The 20,533-nt window shown below is 34.0% G+C and overlaps 1 protein-coding gene across 1 annotated transcript in view; it reads left to right on the top strand.

The window, feature by feature from the left end:
- LOC111048840 overlaps positions 1-18,100 on the top strand; it is a 59,823-nt gene extending 41,723 nt beyond the window's left edge. The window contains exons 5-10 of the mRNA XM_039422984.1: positions 2,088-2,270; positions 3,114-3,129; positions 5,651-5,838; positions 10,840-10,953; positions 11,901-12,065; positions 14,633-18,100. Of these exons, the coding sequence (XP_039278918.1) occupies positions 2,088-2,270; positions 3,114-3,129; positions 5,651-5,838; positions 10,840-10,953; positions 11,901-12,065; positions 14,633-15,070 (1,104 nt within the window). The 3' untranslated portion in view covers positions 15,071-18,100. The remainder of the gene's footprint in view (positions 1-2,087; positions 2,271-3,113; positions 3,130-5,650; positions 5,839-10,839; positions 10,954-11,900; positions 12,066-14,632) is intronic.
- The last annotated feature ends 2,433 nt before the right edge of the window (positions 18,101-20,533 follow it).

Genomic DNA, 20,533 nt, shown 5'->3' with positions numbered 1-20,533 from the left:
CTAGCAACAATATAACTAATACTTCACTTTCTGGATTGAATGAATAGAGTTGGTAGAAGTTTAGACCACGGTATTTAGATGAATAGTTCGTGGTTTAGACAAACTAAAAAATTTACTTTGTACAAACATGCAAAGATACACAGTGTTCAAAATACGAAGATAGAATAGAATATTTTAGAAAAGAATAGAATAAGTTTTAATGTAACCGCTTCTGAGGTCTTCAGATGCGTCACAATGTACAGCAAATGTCACACATACAATACAATAATTGGAAAGATACTATTCTAAAAGAACTACAATATCATGATATATTAATATCATGTCCAAACAAAGAAAGATATTAAAAATATATATATATATATATATATATATATATATATATATATATATATATATATATATATATATATATATTCAAATATAAGATATTCTGGTCTTGAAATATAATGCAGTCACACAAATAAAAACGAAAAACAAAAATGAAAAGTAGCAGTAGTTGATACAGTATTTACTTAATGTAGGTACCTCAACATAATATTAATAACTTTACAAAGTCCTAGCCAGTTCATAGAACTCCTGGAAAGTGTAAATGGGGTTACTGATTAGGGATATCTTCAGCCTCCGCTTGAAAACCAGATTTTGCAAACCTCTAAATTGTTCAGAGAGCATATTAAAAAGCTTCACACCAATGAATAGAAATGTTTTTTGCGTGCTAGAATACTCGTAGCGGCTGGTGATCAAGTTATTCCTGCCTCTAGTTTGATGCTCATGGGATACTCCCTGCTCAACAAAACCATTCAAATTCTCCTTCACATAGGTCAGACACTGAAGAACAAAAACAGAGGGAAATGTCAGTATTTCTAATCCTTTGAAGCTCTCTTTGCATTGAGCGCGTTTTGGCAGACCACTAATAAGCCTGATTGCCTTTCTTTGAATACGAAATAGTTTTGAGCTATATGCCTTTGACCCCCACAGTACAGCACCATAAGTCACAGGTGTGACTGAATGTGAGCAAAGTAAACTACCTTTAGAACATCAACACTGACACAAGTCCTTAACTTTCTTAATATAAATATTCCTCTATTAAACTTTCCAGTGGTTTTATCAATGTGCCTGGACCAACTCAAACAGTTGTCCAGAGTGAATCCCAGAAATTTGGCTTTCTTTTCCGCATCTACCACCAGCAGTCTCCTATTATAAGTGAATCTCAAATGTTGAACCTTGTTGGAGTTCACGCACAGCAAGTTTGAGTTGCACCACCTCTCAATTGACTGAGTCACCTCTTGTGCAGCAGCATTCAGGGAAGCCTCTGTTGGCGTGCTCAGAAACACACAAAGATCATCAGCAAAAAGATAACTCTTAGCAATGCCTTAACTAAAACAAAGTTATTATCTAGTGTTTCGTCATGGGATACAACATCAAGGGATCTCTTATAGGTTTCGACTGAGTCATTGTCAATATTGTAGAACTGTTCCGTAATTGAATAAAAACACAAATATGTTGTAAAATTCTACACAGTTTTATTCGGTACACGACCATGACTCAGTTGACTGACCGAGTCAGTCAACTTGGAAATGTGACCGGTGTGGTCACGAAACCATGATCGTGTAGAATAAAACTGTGTAGAATTTGATAACATATTTGTGTTTTTATTCAATTCTTATAGGTTTGCCTGGCTTCGAATTCATTATCTGATAAATACCAGAGTCTAAAATTAGCTTGTATTTAGTAGGCTCGAAATAGTTGAACTATAGCAGAGTCTATGAACAGAGTCTATAGTTGAGTCTATGAACAGAGTCTATAGTATCTACATTGTAGATACTGTACTATAACTACTATACTATACTTTTGAACTATTGCATTGGTTTTTGGTTTTCAAATGCGATTCAATATTACAACAATGTCACCGTCTCTTTCTAATCAAAACAAGCGCATTTTTTGTATCTTGTTTGTTTGTGAAATAAATGAATTGATTGAGAAAAAAACAAGAGAAAATTTGTGCTTGTTTTGCTTAGAAAGAGATGGTGAAGATTGTTGTATGATTGAATTTTTGTGTATTTAATTTAGTGTTGTTTGATTGTTTGTAGATAGAGACAGTGAACGGCGTAGTAGTGGTGGCGTGGAGGCAGCGGGTGCTGGAGAGGCAGATAGACTACGGAGCCAAACTGGGTCACGTGGTGCTTAGTCTAGCCCGGATGGAGCTGGCCAACTTCTTCAAGAACGTCATGCCGGTCGCAGACTATTTCGACCAGCGCGGCATGGTCATTGCGGTAAAATTCAACCTAAACTATATTCAGAATTGAATTAATCCAAATAAAAATAAAATAGGAGTGATCCGTAGTCTAGTGGATAGAGTACTTGTGTAGCAGCCTTGAGATCCCCGGTTCAAACCCGCTCATCACCAAAATGTTTTGACCAAGTCACTCCCGTGTTACCGGATGGGCACGTTAAACAGTCAGTCCCGGCTGAAGTATGACAGTCGTGAGGCCCAGTGACGGCTTGAATGATATATTCAGGCGTGGTGTAACTTCCATCAGGAACTCCCAAAATAATAACTTTCCAGAAATAGTTTTTTATCCCAATTAAACTTCTCCATCAATTTCGGCCCGCTTAGCGTCTTACTTGTTTTTGGGCCTTCTCTTACAGATTTAACATGTAGTAAACACCAATTTGAATATCAGAGTAATAAACTAGTAAATAAAATTCCAGAAGACTTCATTAAGGATAAAATAACAAAAACCAAATTGAGATTAATAAGATCGTGGGTAAATCAGAACTATTATGTTAAAATTGAGAATTGAGTTGGCTGAATCAACAATTTTTGGCAATATTAATTATTGTGTAAAAATTATTAAAACTTGACAATTTTTATATCATTTTTCTGTGTATCTATATTTTGTTTATCAAGTACTTGACTATTGATAAAATTCAACCAAAAACAAAGAACCAGAAACAAATGATTATTTATTCATTTATGTGTTAAATGAAAACTGAATATTCCATTGTACTGTGAAATATAGAAGAAGTAGTCTCCTTGTTCCTTATATAAGTAGGTATATAAGTATCCTTATATTTAATCTCTATTGGTAGATAAACATTTGTCATTCATGCAGCATGGACATACTACAAGTAAACGGTATCTTTACTCTATAGTAGAACTATTTTACACTAAATTCGTCCAACATTGACGCATTTAACTCAAGTGATCCAAGGCTCTATTGGAATAGAAAAGTATTTCTCCATAGTGGAAGAGGTTCAAGGTGACGATAGACTTGTTTAGGATTGACGAATTCTATCTGTTGCCGAAAGAAAATCTTTCAATGTCTCTCGGGGTATCTATTATTGACTGGCGTGGGCCCTTTGCCTTGCAGAATATCGATTCTTCAATTACAGTTATTAAGTAGGTAGTCGACTCTCGAGGATTGCTGCTCATAGACTGTCGCCAGATCGATTGTCTAATACACGGCATCACCCTGTACTTAAAAATAGACAGTCCAAGTAGTACAAGGTCGTTTGAAGCAATGATCAAGGTCACAAAACACTTACTTTTATTTTCTTCATTTACGTTTTTCTTTGTGATGACAACTGCTTTAATCAGGTCCACGTTATAATGACAGTGGAGAAACATAGGAGATCAACTTGGCCGATCGTCTATCTATAGTGAAGTCCACGTTATAATGGCAGTGTAGGATTGACAATACTGTTGCTGTCCTTTTCCATCATACAACAAAATAGATAGCGCTATCTCTCTCTAGCTTTGCAATGTTGTCTGTTTGCCAGAATATTTTATTTTTACTTTTGACAGTGACTGTACAAAAGTGGACAAACAAATTCTCAGCCGCCATTTTTTTCTTCATTCTATCAAAATACTTTAGTACACAAGTCGTATAATTGATTTAAAATGTATTTTTGAAACAATGACATAATTTTTAGACATTACCGTATGAGAAACACAAAGACCTGAAATGACATTTTAAAAGTTGATAACCAACCATCCTAAACTTCATCCATGCTTCAGTTAGCCTACACGTATAGGTTAGACCTTCTCGTACCGGTATAAATAATATTGAAAGGTTATTTCAAAATTATTTTCATTGGAATTATTTATTTCAAATTAATAGGATTTCTAGTTTTCTATTATTTTTAAAAGAAATTGGAATAGAATACCTACCAAATAACTTAATTTCTGTTGTGAAAAATCTGATCTGTTATGAAAGCAAATTTTTGAATAAAATTATGAAAAAATAAATATTTTTGATTAATTTGACATTAAATTGATTATTTTACTAAGGAAATGATAATTATTATCAGATCAAATTTAATGGGATGAATTGAGTTCCAGCTGTGTACACTCAGTGGCAAAATGGAGAGACTTGGCAACGTTTTTCTCCTATCTTTCTTCACTGCCATTATAACGTGGACCTCACTATAGTCAATGTCGTCTATAGACGGTAGCTGATACATGTTTATTGATGTAGTATTAACTGTTCATTCTCGTTTAAAATGATCAATTATATTCTATGAAGCAAGAAATTAAAATGAGGTCCCGGCTGATGTATGACAGTCGTATGGCCCATTAACTGCTTTAATGATATATATTAAAAATTTTCATAATTAAGATAAAATATTTTGTTAATTATTGATCATCAGTTCTACATTGTTGAAAAACGATCTGGCAGCAGAGCAAAGCGAGAAAGAGATAGCGCTATCCGCCTTGTTGAATGATAGACAAGGATATCAACAGCAATGTTAATCAAATACTGCCATTATAACGTGGACCTCACTATAGTTCTAAGTACGGCCATCTATTGATTAGCAACTACAGACAGTATATCAGGATGTATATGTATAGAATAGTAAGACTTCAAAAGCCTGGTTTTCATTAGTGGAGTTAGTGGTAGAGTTTCCTTGGCAAGTATTAACTATCTTGTGAACTCTCCCAATGAAAACGTTCATGGTAGAGTATTAGTTTTTAGTAGAGTAGAGTGAGATAGCACCGTGGGATAGTACTCTACCACTTGCCCTCCCCCACCACCGCTTCTCACTCTACTCTAACACTACTGTGCTAATGGAAACAGACTCGAGCTAGTAGAGTCATACCGTAGGCTATCAAGTAAAGAACAGGCTTATACACGTACGGGATAGGAAATTCATAAATGACGCATCATCACGTCTGAGAACTACTCAACTGATTAACTTGGGATTTTGCTTATAGATTCTCGATATACTGAGAATGGTTATAAGCCTTTTTTAAATTCTTTAAGATTTCAATTTGTTAATTTCTTAATAATTATTATGCCCTAGCTGAGCTTCTGTACTAAATTTGATCATTTTCTGTTCATTTGTTCTCGATAAAGCTGAGAAAACGCTAAAAAACGCTGGAAAACGTAGATTTTGAGCGTATCTTTGGAAATTTTTCCAAATCCGTTCTTGGCGCGCCTCTAAAGGGTCAACTGAACATACCTACCAAATTTGAACGTTCCTGGCCCGGTAGATTTTTAGTTCTGCGAGTGAGTGAGTCAGTCAGTCAGTGCCATTTCGCTTTTATAAATATATATAAAGATATTTCCTGTTATTTATCTGTGACGTTTTTCAACTGTATTACATTGTTTTGCTATACTTTTGTTGAAAATAAATATTATTATTTTAGGCGGTCCAGGCAGCAACAAGGCGGCGCTGTGTGGGCGCGTGGCGCAGGAGGCACGCGGATGGACGCACATCAGCGTGGGACGCATGTTGCGCGCCGCCGCCGATAAACAGCTGATGGCCCTCATCAGTGACGAACAGGAGCTCACTCAACTCAGGCAGGCAATTGCCAATGGAGAAATGGCGCCCGCTGTTAGTATTTCTACTATTTATTCATTCATTCACTAATTTTTCTATTCATTATTCAAGAATCTATAGCGAGTTTCACGGTATAAAGTCTGTGAACATGATAGAAAGGCATATTTCTTTCCACTTTTCTTTCTTCGACCTTCTATAGGCTGTTCACTACACTTTTTTATTATTTAAATTGGATAATCTTTTTCAATATAACTGTTAAGATCATTGTAAGAGTGAGAGAAAGTGGTCTAATAAGCGAGTTATATGGCTTGTTGAAGTGCTAAAATTATTAGCTATTATATATTTTTGGACGAAAATTGAACTTGAACGTTTTACAGAAGAAACATGACCTATTTTTTGGACATTTTATTAATTTATCAAAATTTGGGAATGGAATAGATTTGGGCCAAGCCTGTTGTTCCTTCCTAATCATATTTTTATGATTTGTGATTCTGTCCACGAATAAATAAACTCCATTTTCTTTCCAGATCATAAACGGTTTCGACTATATCATTAGAACTTCTCTTGAAAATTCAAAAAATGTATCTTTCCAAACTAAAACATTTTATTCCCCATATCGTTCATAAATGAAAAAGTAACATTTTATGCAAATTCTTGTTTATTTTGGCATTAATCGCGGAAAAAACGCATATTATAACAAAGCCAATGATATATTGAATGTAATAAAAAAACTCCAATGGAAAATTCGAAACCGTTTATGATCTGGAAAGAGAACGGAGTTTAGCTCTTCAACAACCTATAACTCGCTTATTAGACCACTTAAAAATTTTAGTTGCCACTTTTTCTCACTCTTATAATGATCTTAACAATCACATTGAAAAAGATTATTCAATTTAAATAAGAAAAAAGGTGTAGGCCTACCGAACAGCCTTAAACTCATCCCGGTGAATCTCTTCTGCTTAAAATGTATGAATACAGGGCTCCTTTCTTTTATTTATAAAATAGAATTATAGTACCATTTCAATTGAATACAATAAGATAAGATTAATAACTCAATAAGGTTATGAGTATTCCTAATCTCGTATTTAATTAATTTCAAAAGGTACTATAATTATTCTATTTTACAAATAAAATCTCATCTGATATCATTTTTAGGGCGAGACCATATTAAGCGCTTTCAGACGGCGTTTCTAGAGTCGGCGGGACAGGAAACTCTCCGATTGGCTGATTGGGTTGGAGCCTGAATGAAACGCTTGAAAAAACGCCCAATGTGGTCTTCTGGCCTTAATTGTTGATTCTTCCTAATAATGATCAAGTAGTACATCTCAAATATATTTTATTAGTCAGTAAAATAAGTCAAGGTCCTGCATTCAACTAAAAGAAAACATCTAAGATCAGAGCATCATAACTAGAATGATGAATACATGTCGTTTCATTAGTAGTCTACTAAATTCATTATTTTTTTCGTTAAAATTACATTTTTCTCCACCTACTGTCTAAAGTACTCCCTGAAACATAATACTAAAGTGTCACTTTTCGCTCTCGGTACTAAAAAACAGAAAAACTCCCTAGGGAGGAAAAGTGACTCCATTTGAATAACATGGGAAGAATCTCTATTTTCAATTTTTTCAATTCAATTCAATTTATTTATTCACACACACACACACACACACACACATAAGATACATCAATATGAAATAAAAATTAATTACATCAATAAAAAAACATTACAGTATAAAATAAATAACATAAATATGAGGACACATTACAATTTTAGAAGGCAATTTATACATGTTATGTGGTGAAGAAGGGTAGAGGATCAAAAGTTCTTCCAACTATGGCTATCCATGTCATAGGAAGGCTTTTGATCCTTGGAATTTTTGGAAAGGATTGGGAAAGGGATATGATAGAGCACAAGTAGGGGAAGTGAGCGCACTAATCAGAAAAGTTCTCTGTTAACTTATTATAGTTCTCAAAGGTAGAAGAAGTAGTTAATTTTGATCCAAGCATTGATATCTGTTTTTACTTTTTTTTGTTATCTTGGCACAGCTAATAATTTGTTCAGGAATTTTATTCATAATTTTATAAATAATTTTAAAAACTTACATTGTAATAGGTTAGAAGGTCTAAGCTCAGATGAGGAAGCATATAGAGTAGTCATTAAACCAACTAAATTTAATACCTCAACCAGACATTTGATCAATATATGAAATTTATGTTTGTATGCTAAAATTATTACAAACTTCATATCACTATACTAAAAAAATGTAAAAAAATTATTCCATGTTATTCAAACTACTAGCCAACGAATATTCCTCATTAACTAATCAAATTTGAAACGGGAACTTCATCATAGCTGTAGTTGTGGCGGCCATTGTTGTTACAACTTTTGCCGACGGATAGCGCTGTCGGCGGAGAACTGTGATTACAAGCCAGCTGTTTCTGTTTACTTTTTAGATTAGAACACATTGTTTGGTCACGTAGGTTTTTAAAAATTATTTTATTTGAAGTTTTTATAAAAATGTAGATGGAGGAAAAATGTTGTGTACGGTATATCATGAGTGAAAAATGTTTTTTCTCCCTCAGGAAAATTGTTGCCCTCGGCTTCGCCTCGGGCTTCAAACTTTTTCCTCAGGGAGAAAAAACAGCACTTTTCCCTCTAGATATACAAATAACTATTTTATTCGCTTGAGAACACGAAGCCTTAGTGGATCTCAATCAACTACTGTTTTATCTCAACTTTGGCTGAGAACTGGTAGTGTTTTATTTACTTTATTATTAGGTATTATGTAGTTCACTTTGGCGTACCTAGAGCCAAAAAGGATATTATACTATTTTTATATTTTGTAACCAGTGGCTTCTATTTTCTACGCTTGAACGTTCATTATTTCTACTCAGTTTACTCAATGTCAAATCATTTGTCTCAAATTACCGCACCGGTTAATCGCGGTCTAATGAACTCTGGAAAAGTCATTTCCATTTTTTGGGCGTAGTCATGGCCACAAAACGGTAATTAAAAGAAAGTCCTTCAACGCATCGGATTCCAACTTATTTCGATCATCATTGTAATGAGCTATAATAGTTCAAGATCTGGAATTATTAAAATGCTTTTAGGTCGAGTTTGTACTGAGTTTCAAGCTGAATTATTTACGGTGAAACATTATTAGCTGTGGAAGGGAGAGTCTTGTCCCCTCCCCTATCGGTTGGTTGCCAACTTGGCCGCTAGATAGCAGGTGAAAGGTGATTTGGATATTATTTTCCAATGACGCAACTGTCAGTTGTATTGGGGTTGAAGATCGGAGAGCAACCAACCACTCGGCCGCTAATTTCGTTTTATTATTGTAGTCAGATAATAAGGGTGAGTCTCCCAATATTTTCCCAGTAAACATTCAGTGAATATTTCTAAATTGAACATAATCGTTCTCTCATCATTAATTTAGTATAATAATTCGTTTATTGTTTTTTTAGAAGTTAGGAGCAAAGTTTTGTAGTGCGTGAACTGTGAACTAGAACAAGGCCTAGTAAAGACGAGTAAAGCCTTGAACTTTGTCCACGATTATCAATGGTTTTATTGATTTTTTGGGCGTATTTTTTATTAATCTGAGTGGTCGCAGCACAATACAAGACTTCATCACTCTTGCACTACGGTATAACTGTACCTCGATTTGGGGTTCACTAACATTCATTCAGTTTGGAATTTTCAAACAACATTCTGATATGTAATTCATTAATAGTTGATGGAAACAAATTTTGACAATAACGTTGATTATAATAGGCTGAGCCATAGAATTGAACAATATTGTATAATATATGGGTATTTTCTGGCTGAGCTAATAAGAAGCTACTTCCCAAATAAGCAAAAAAATTGAGAAAAACTTCAAGGAAATTCGAAAACTATAGTCAGGTCCACGTTATAATGACAGTGTTTGATTGCAATGGTAGGTACTGTTATCCTTGTCTATCATGCAACAAGCGGATAGCGCTATCTCTTTCTTGCTTTGCTCTGGAGCCAGATCGTCTTCAACAATGTATAATCAACTAAATATTCCATCTTAAATATAAAAATTCATTATGAAATTATTGAAAAATATAATTTATTGCTTGATAAAATATCATTGATTATTTTAAACGAGAATGAACAGTCAATAAACATTACATCAATAAACCTGTATCAGCTACCGTCTATAGAAGGCATTGACAAGACAGAGGATCGGCAACGTTGTTCTCCTATCTTTCTCCACTGCCATTATAACGTGGACCTCACATAGTTGTTGTGTTTTTTATTAAAAGTTTTAAAAACAAACTTTGCAATTGTTTTTTTAAATCGGTTGTTTGCACAGTGGCAGTTTAAACTAAATTTCATTTTAAACTGGATAAGATCCGTATCAAGTTTGCCTATCGTTTGTTATAATGTGTTTCATTTTGAGTTTAAGCCAACAGCTGATTAAATTCAGTTTAAGCTTTGACGGTGCAAATTGCCCTGTAGCAGAAGATATTTTTATTTTCTCAAGCATCGTACGAGGATTGTCCCAGATTTGAAGTTACAATATTTATTTATAAATCTTCTAAGGCTCTCTGCTACTAGTAGTTCTGTGAACAGTAGACCTCACGCAGTATTCTCATCAACAAGTACCTGATGAAACTATAGACTTTATGGAAATACAGCAATAGACTGGCTTCTCCACACATCTGTGTAATCACTTGTCAGCTAATTTATGATGAATAATTCTATAGTCTGATTTTTACTCTAATATTGGCAAATGAAGGAGGCTCCTTTTTCCTTTTATATTATCCTTGAAATGCAAAATTTCCGAAAACCTTGTATATACGTCGACGCGCAATTAAAAAAGGAACATACCTGTCAAATTTCATGAAATCTATTACCGCGTTTCGCCGTAAATGCGCAACATATAAACATTCAAACTTTTAAACATGAAGAGAAATGCCAAACCGTCGACTTGAATCTTAGACCTCACTTCGCTCGGTCAATTACAACTTTGCATCCCTTTGCATCTTTGAGTTGAGCGAATATTAATATTTTGCATTAATTTGTAGGAGATGGTGGAGCGCATAGTTGATGAGCAGATAGCTTCTAATAGCACAGCGGCAGGAGTTTTGCTCGATGGATATCCAAGGGACATTGCTCAGGTCGAAGGATTTGAAGAAAAGGTAATTCAATTTACACTATGAACAGAGATGTCGTAGAATTTCTCCATATTGAGGTGAAATAAAAACGATATTGTCTGTTCCACATAATTTATTTCAGCCAAAGTTAATTTCACTAAGCATTAGTATTTCCATTAATAGTTGAAGAATTCAATTTTGGCATTGCCGGTGCCCAAAATTCTTCTTCTTCTCTTCAAAATCATCAGCTCAAAATTGTCGTTTCCTCTCTTCTTCACTTTCCTCCTCTTCTTCACTTCTTCTTCTCTTCTTCTTCTTCTCTACTTGTTCTTTTTTCTTCTTCTTGTTTTTCACTTCTTCTTCTCTTCTTCACTTCTCTCTTGTTCTTCTGCTCTTCTTCTTTTCTTCACTTCTTCTTCTTCTTCTTCACTTCTTCTCTGCTCCACTTCTTCTTCTCTCTTCTTCACTTTTTCTTCTTTCCTTCACTTCTTCTCTGCTTCACTTCTTCTTACTTCTTTTCCACTCCTTCTTCTCTTCTTCACTTGGAAGAGGGTTAAAGGAAAGGTAATTTTAGAAAAGTTTATTATCCTTTTCTATCAATGGACATTTTGGATACAGATATCATAAATCATTTTTCTTGATGCCATCTTCCTTGTTTCAAAAAGGTCTTTAAAATAATTTACCATACAATGGGTGTTTACATTTTAAAATATTCGAGTTACAACCCCCAAGTCATTCACTTACGAGGGGTTGAAATTCAGTTGTACGTCAAAAGGTAGAGTATTTGACCAATAACTTATCCCGAAAGTTACAGTATTATATCTGCAACAGTCTCCAACTTATTGAAGGGTTCTAATACATATGACTCACTCTGTATATACACAAACATAAAAAGAATTACAAAACCGTCAACTTGAATCTTAGAATTCCGAATGATTGATTGAATAGACCTCATTCGCTCGGACAATTGATGATTTGTTGTTGTGTTTCAGTACGAGCAACAGCCCACCCTATTGCTGTTGGACTGCTCTAAACTGCAGCTGGGGCGTGGCCGATTGGACGACAGTATAGCCGCATTCCGCCGGCGCCTGCATCTGTTCAGAGAGTGCACCCTGCCCATGCTCAAGGCACTCGACGACCATGCACGCCTTGTCATTGTCAGTAGGCCTATTCACTCCACTACTCTATGTCTACAGTTGAAAATAGTTTAAATAAAAAGTAATAGTATATACAGAGTGTTCTGAAAAAAGGTTTCCATAAAGTCAGGGCGTAATTCCTCACATCAAAAGAAGAAAAAAGCTCTAATTAACATAGGTCCGAGAATGCTTGGTTACCAAGTTATACAGAGTGGAAGATTTCGTCTGAATTTCTGTGCCCCTGCTGAAATGAAGCCCTACGGGTATTTGATGGATGTTAATTAAGATGTACAATTTAAGGTGGGTTTACACCAAAGTTATTAACAAAATGTTAATAACTTAATCCTTATAGATTCTATTAGATTGAACGGAAGTTGACAAACACACATCTTCATCATGTGTATGATAAGTTATGTTCAATCTAATATAACCTATAAGAATTATTGGTGTAAACGCAGCTTTTGTGTACTTTATGTAAAATCAACTAGAAAATTGAATATACAAAATCTGTTAAGCTCTCTACTTCTCATGCGTTTTGTATAATGTGATTACGGATTATTTTTTAAGGTTGTATTTGTCTATTATGGACTTATTCTACATCTTTCTCTTCGAAATTAAATTTTCTACAAGTTCTGTAAAGAAATATTTTGTGTTTATTGTACATTTAACATAGTAAATCTGCTTCAAACCTTAAAGGAACTCGTATATCGGGACCAAATTTCGCGTATTTCGTCACATATCTTAAAAATTACTGTAGCTACAGGTCTGGAAACGGTTTTATTCAAATTTTCAGTTCATTTTACATAAAGTACGCTGAATTGTACATCTTAATTAACAGCCAACAAATACCCGCAGGGCTTCGTTTTCGGCCGGGGAACTGAAATTCAGACGAACTCTTTCACCCTGTATAACTTGAAACCAAGCATTTTCAGACCTATGTTGATTAGAACTTTTTTCCTTCGTTTGATGAGAGGAATCTCACGCCCTGACTTATGGGCACCTTTTTCAGAACACTCTGTATAAATGAATGTATGTTCTCTATGGCTGCCCGACAAACCGTCTTAAAACGAGACATTTTGTCCTAGAAAAATGTGTACATTACGCGTCCCGTAGCTTTGCCCGTAGCTCCGTGACTTTTAAACGGCATATAGGCAAGGTACAGTTCGCAGGGTACCTAATATTCACTGCCTTGCAAAAACATCAGGCTTTAGAGACCCTAGATCCCTGGATGGAGGAAGCTCATCCCTACACAAAGAGATTCTTCACGAATGAGAGAGCTGCAAAGTATCACCAACAATGGAAAGAGCTTGTTGAACGAATGTCAGCTGATAGGCTGTGTTGTGCTGAAAGGATGTGACTCCAAAAAGCTCCTGCTTGGATGCAACACGTTGCTTTTGAGAAGATACAGAAGAGCAACTGTTGCTTATGGAAAGATACATTTTCAAAAATGTTGAATGTTTTTGTTTGGGTAGTATGGTAGTCTAGTGGCCCTCCGCCGATAGACAAAGCTACAGGACCCGGACCGTAACTTATGTGAAGCATTTCCTGTCGTTAGTGGCCAGCCCAATACAACTGTAATTTCCCAATAATAATCCACTCAATACATTCATTAGATAATTAATATTCTATATATTTAAAAATGAATGTCTCTTTGTGTGTTTGTGTTTGTTCCTTATAGACTCGAAAACTACTTGACAGAACGGCATGAAATTTTGGGAATATGTTGTGTGAATATTGGGGATGGTTTCTGACCAGAAACTTTAATAGGGGTGCTAATAATAATTATTTATAATCCATTTTACAGACCTATGTTTTTGAAATTTTCGGACGAGCGGCTACCAAAGAACAGAAAGATAATCATGATTCAAGATCATATTGTGATAATATGATTTAGCATCTAAAGTTGCTAGCTGTATAATAAACACGTCACCCTGTGATAAATTGTGTACTGGTATTAAAACGGTTGTTTGGAATTGAAGTTAGTGTAGTTGATTGGTACCAGCTGTAGATTAATCGTTACTTAGAAGATCTATACAAAAAATTATCACTCCCCTATCATTGAGAAACTGGAAAATGTTGGAAAAAATTGTTCACCTCATGGAAGAGAGTTGTTCATATTGCATTCAATTACTGAAGAATGACAGATTAATTTACATTTTCTTTTTGAATTTAGCTCAACTTATATTCATCCTGAAATAGAAGATAGAAAGAATATGGAATTCTGTGTAATTCATTGTACATCGCATATTTCCTGGACCATCTATTGACAATCAACAACTATGAAAACATTAAATTCATCTTTGAAACAACGATTTAACCTATCTATATTTTTTTTAATTTAACACTTTACTGATAGATATTACTACCAATTGATTGAGAAGAATATGTTTTCGGAATGCTGCATGACTGACTAAGCACATAGGAAGTCCGTATTCAGATGTAAATGAAAATATTGATTGTCAGATAAATTTCACGATTCACCATATAAATTCAAGTGTTACATGAATTAATTACATTGACTTTTTGGCAGTACGAACTTCACCGGGTAAGCTAGTTAATTTAATAAAATGATAATATTATTGTGACAGGTGGACGGTGACACAGACTCCCCCCAAGTACAGGACGAATTCTGCCAGAAACTGCTGCAAGAAATCGAGCGCCTGTCATCCGACGACACCCTCGCCCCTGCACCGCCACCCGCCCACGAGCCACTCCCCAACGGGGTGCTGCCGAGGGGGAGGACACCACTCCACCACGAACAGGACACCACCATACACGACCTCGAGCTGGATGACGAGGAGCACCACAAACCAGCACCAGAACACCACAAACCAGCACCGGTGCACCACAAGGCCAAAGGGGGTGCACCCAAAGGGGTGGCAAACGGGTACGGACCCCCCAGCGGCGGTATCAGCGACATCAGCAAAACATTCGCCGCCTATAATAAGGGTGGCACTACAGCTGTACCTAACGGCCATGTGCCTAATCATGTCAACCAACACTATCCTATGGACTCAAACATGTAGAAATTCAATAATTTGATTCTATAGTAAAGTCCACCTTATAATGGCAGTGGAGAAGGATAGAAGAACAACGTTGCCGAACCTCTGTTTTGTCAATGCCTTCTTGACGGTAGCTATACAGGTTTATTGATTTATATTAACTGTTCATTCTCGTGTAAAATAATCAATTATAATATTCTATTAAGCAAGGAATTTTATTTTATAATGCATTTTATTTATTTTTTACTTATTTATTCATTCCATTGACAATCACAGATCATATTACATTATAATAATATGATTGGGACAACAGGCATAGGTAGCCCAAAATTGTCTACTCCCAAATTTTTACAAATAAAAGTTTCAAAAAAGAATTAGGTTAAGATTTCACTTTTCCCTTCAAAAAGTCCAATTTCCACTTTGAAACTTATGACTAAACTAAAAATTTTAAGATTTTATATTTAAAAACTAATCAAAAACAAAAATATTCCACTCAAATCTCTACAAATTGGAAATTTTTGAGTAATTTTGCAAAATTTCGAGCCAGAAAAGAAATACAACTTCACTATTAGCACAGCTGTTCTAATTATTATTACAGCAGTTCTCATTTTCATAATTGAAATGAAATATCTTGTTAAAAATTAATAATTCTACATTGTTATCTGGCAACAGAGCAAAGCGAGAAAGAGATAGTGCTCTCCGCTTTGTTGAATGATAGACAAGGATAGCAATACCATTGCTAATCAAACACTGCCATTAAAACGTGGACCTTATTATAGACTACAATATTACCCGTTTAAAAATTCATGCAATATGAGTTGTTGATTCTTGTTATCAGCTCTATCTCAAATAACATCTTTTACTCTCAAGAAAATATATTTTCTAATGGTTTGATAATCAATTTTCATATTTGAGATAAAATATTCTATAACCCAGCAACACCCATTTACAGTTTACTTGACATAAACAAGAGGTAACAAAGAGGTTTTACAAGATGATCAAGCTGGCCTAAGCAAGGTTCAAACTTTCTTTCAGGACATTGAAAAAAATCAAGAACAATGGTCAATGGTCGAGTGAAACAGAGGAAACTGATGTTTTTCAGTCTATTAACACGGTAGACTATCAAATTGAAGTCCTTCACTTGTATTGAATTTGATGGAAATTGTTCGTTTCATTAAACCGACGCATTAATAGACATGCTATGATTGCCAAACCCCCAATCCATAGTGCAGAAGCACTATATATAAAGACATTAAACTGTGCCTTTCAAAAGTGAACCAAAATGTTGTAAGAGATTTGTTAATTTTATAATGTTTGTATATTGTAAAGTAGTTATGTTTGTTGTCACCTAAAGATTTAGACAAATTATTCTCTGATTTATTCAGAGAAAACTTTGGTTGGTACTTGATATGATAAAAGTCTAGTCTAGAATATTAATAAGTTTATTTGAATTGATTGTTTGTTGTACATTATTATAATTATCGTTGTTTACTGTTATCCGATTCTTTGGATATGTTTTCACAAGCTCAAACTCTGCTTTCCAAGTACATGAACGAACAGGAAAGAAAGTTTTCACAAGTAAACTTAAAGAGGAATAAGAAATAATAAAATAAGTGGAAGCTGATAAACTATTAAAATTCCAATCATCACTTCAGAGCTAGTGTGAGATTTTACTTAGCAGTAGACAACGTTTTTGTAATTTAAGTTATCAAATATATTTTTATTTTCAATGGGTTGACAAATTTGAAAGTCTCCAGCATTGAGGAGTTGACTAAATCTACCCTTCTTATTTTCAAAGTATTCTCAATTCAACTATTATTGAAATTGAATAAATTTAATATAAATTATGTATTTAGGAACATTGAAGGTTCACTGCCTAATACTACTTTAGTCATATCAACTTTTGTACATAAATATGTAATGTTATCATGTAAAACTAAACTACCGGGACCATTACATTATGAAAACACATTATTTTATTAGAAGTAGTTTATTGTTATATTCATACACATGTCTCAAATTTTATTCTGGCTAATCAGAATAATTATTTTAATTTCATACTTGAAACAATCAAAATTTCTCAAAACTAATCTTGTAAAGAGATATCAGCCAAAAACTTATGTTTACAACTTAATATTTTTTAATTAAATACTGGGTCCAGTACTTCAATTAAAAAAAATTGCTGTAAAATAATAGCATTGATGCTTTTATAGAGTTTTTTTTAGAACTTCACAACTCATATCTCAATATTTTTTTTTTATATAAACTTGGTGTAAATAATATATTTATAAGTACCTAGCTCATGGAAATTGTTATTTATTGATATTATGAAGTTGTGTAAATTTGTTACAAAAAGGTTTTCTTGATCTTGCAGACTATTGTTAAACTTTTCTAAAAGTTTATAGAATTCATTCATTACGTTTTTATTCTCGAAGATACTATCTCATGATAAATATTCAGAATTATTAATTCATTTATTGTTCGATTCCCATAACTGTACTTCTTAATTTTCAAAGGGACGATCTCATAATAAATATTCAGACTATAAATGCTTGTAAGTTACTTGAAAGGTATGTTGAAGAATTATCATTTCTAAGAAACAATTGAAGTTTTGAATATTATTGGTAGCTTTTAGATTGCCGATAATTATTGGTCTGTGATAAAGGTAATTTGTGATAGGTGAGTTGGAAATTAAAAAAAAAAAATGATTCCTAGAGAAACATTCATGAGTAACTTTACAAACTCAGGAAAACAGCCTTGATAAAATTCATTAATATTTTTTTTAGAGGCTACTTATTTGAATAATTACATTTTTCCATTCTATTCTTTTGATGAAAAAAAAAACAATTTATTGTTTAAAAAAGGTCTTGCTGGCGAGATCTTAGTTAATTGTTAGGAGACTTAATGTGTAGGTAAACTATAGGTAATTAGATGAAACAATTTCTAGTCAATTGGTTACCATTCGTTTGTCAAATTACTACTTATTGAATTGTAACTTTATTTTGATGATTGTGGAATATTTTTGAAAAAAGTGGAATAAATATATTATTTACGGGTCAGTCTTTTATTGATCCTAATCAATCCATTCTCTTATTGAGAGAAGAAGGTTACATTGTATAAATATGCTTCTTGTTTAGTGAAACAATTCTGTATGTATAGTCTGTGTGAGAAAAGTTGACACTTAGACCTCCATCCAAAGAAATTACAGGGTTGCCAAATCGTGTAAAATTGCAACTTTTCAAATTCCCAATTCAACGTCAGAATTGGATGTAGAATATCAATTGGATATTCTACTCAGACTATGATTTTTTGTATTCATCGACAACATCATTCATTACCTACTAAAGGGAATTTAGTACTCTGATTAAAAGTTTACTAATTATTATTGAACGAATATCCCAATTGAATTATGTAAATCAACCCAAAGACTTCTGCTACTGCAAATATTGACAACAGGGTAAACAGCTAGATGCAAATTCGACCCTGTTGTCAAAATTTTCTGTAGCGGAAGTCTTCGGGTTGATTTACAGCATTTAATTGGGATCTTCGTCTAATAATAATTACTCATTAATTAGCATTATTGTGAACGAATGCAATTTTCAATTTATTTCGATCTGTAGAAAAGTTTACTGTAGGTGGGATAATATCAAATATCGGGGGACCGAGCTTCGCTCTGGAGTACAAAAGCATCGAAAATTTATTACGAAAGAGGAAATTATATAGCCTAATTGAATTGAATTGAATTGAATTGAATTTATTCCAGCAAAATTTTACACAATTTACAATAATATTTCAACAGAGCAAATACACAACTTGAGATATGTAATACAAATAATACTATTAATACCTTATCCTATTCCCTATCATATATATCTATATTATATTTATGATAATAATATTCCTAGTTTAATCCAGTTCAACAATGTTTTAGCATATTTTATTGTGGTATAACTTATCTTATTGCACCTATCCCAAGTGGATTCACTCTATTTAATGAAATATAAGAGCCCACATAGACCTTTTTGGCCTGTTCGTGGGTCAATGAGTCCAGTACTGTGTGATTAAAGTATACATTTTTTTCCTGATTGAACTTAAGAGAAATAAGTTTTTTCAATTTCATAATCGCACACACACACACACACACACACACACACACACACACACACACACACACACCACATACACACACACACCACAGACACACACACCACAGAGACGTTGGTCATCACAAGGTGAACCGCTAGGCAAAAAGATATATTGATTGGGACAAAGATTAGAAGTAACCAATATCCTATTGATAAATAGATTGAAGTAGCCGTTCACATTAATCTTCATTCAGCGTTTTTATCCAATTTGTAATTATTGATTTATATTTTGAGAAACTACATGCGCCCGGCTGACTTATTTCTTGAGGAATAACTAGTAGTTCTGTGAACAGTAGACCTCACGCAGTATTCTCATCCACAAGTACCTGATTGAAACTATAGACCTTATGGAAATACAGCAATAGACTGGCTTCTCCACACATCTGTGTAATCACTTGTCAGCTGATTTATGATGAATAATTCTATAGTCTGATTTTTACTCTAATATTGGCGTATGAAGAAGGCTCCTTTTTCCTTTTATATTATGTTTAAAATGCAAAATTTCCAAAAAACTTGTATAGGCTATACGTCGACGCGCAATTAAAAAAAGAACATACCTGTCAAATTTCATGAAAATATATTATCGCGTTCCGCCGTAAATGCGCAACATTTAAACATTCAAACATTAAGAGAAATGCCAAACCGTCGACTTGAATCTTAGACCTCACTTCTCTCGGTCAAATATATTCATAGTTTATACAGAGAAGTTCTATCTAATCACAGTGTATTGAGATTGATTCCCAGTGGAATGCAGAAATCTCTCACACAAAGACCCGGTTGCACAAAAGCCGGTTAAATTTTAATCTCAATTAATTTCACGTTAACCAAATCACAGAAAACCATTTTAAAAAGAAATCTTCTCTGTTTGGTTCTCCTAGAATAAATCAGGATTGAAATTCAACCGGCACTAAGTACCTGATTGAATGATTGCCATATATTTAAACAGCTGAGTCATAATTTGGTTTCAGTTCCACACACACACATGCACTCGCTCACTCACTTCCATCATCAACAGTCGACAAAATTTCCAGCTGTTTTTCCAAGGACGTATTTGTCATTTTAATGTCCTTCAGCGAGTTATCCCAGGGTTGAGACCTAGTGGAATCGAATTTTCATATCATAAACCTACTTTGTTCCAAATTTCGTGAGAATCGTTAGAGCCGTTTTCAAGATCCGGGCACATCATACTATTAAACGAGCAACTTCTGTTTAGATGTTTGTATTTCACCGGATCTCGAAAACGGCTCTAACGATTCTCACGAGATTCAGAACATAGTGTAGGTTTATAATATAAAGATTCAATTGAACTAGGTCTCATCCCTTGGAAAACTCGCTAAAGGAC

Source organism: Nilaparvata lugens, chromosome 3 (assembly GCF_014356525.2).
Source record: "Nilaparvata lugens isolate BPH chromosome 3, ASM1435652v1, whole genome shotgun sequence".
Classification (NCBI taxonomy): Eukaryota; Metazoa; Arthropoda; class Insecta; order Hemiptera; family Delphacidae; genus Nilaparvata; species Nilaparvata lugens.
Note: the sequence above shows the minus strand (reverse complement) of the source record. Positions and strands in the feature narration are given on the sequence as shown.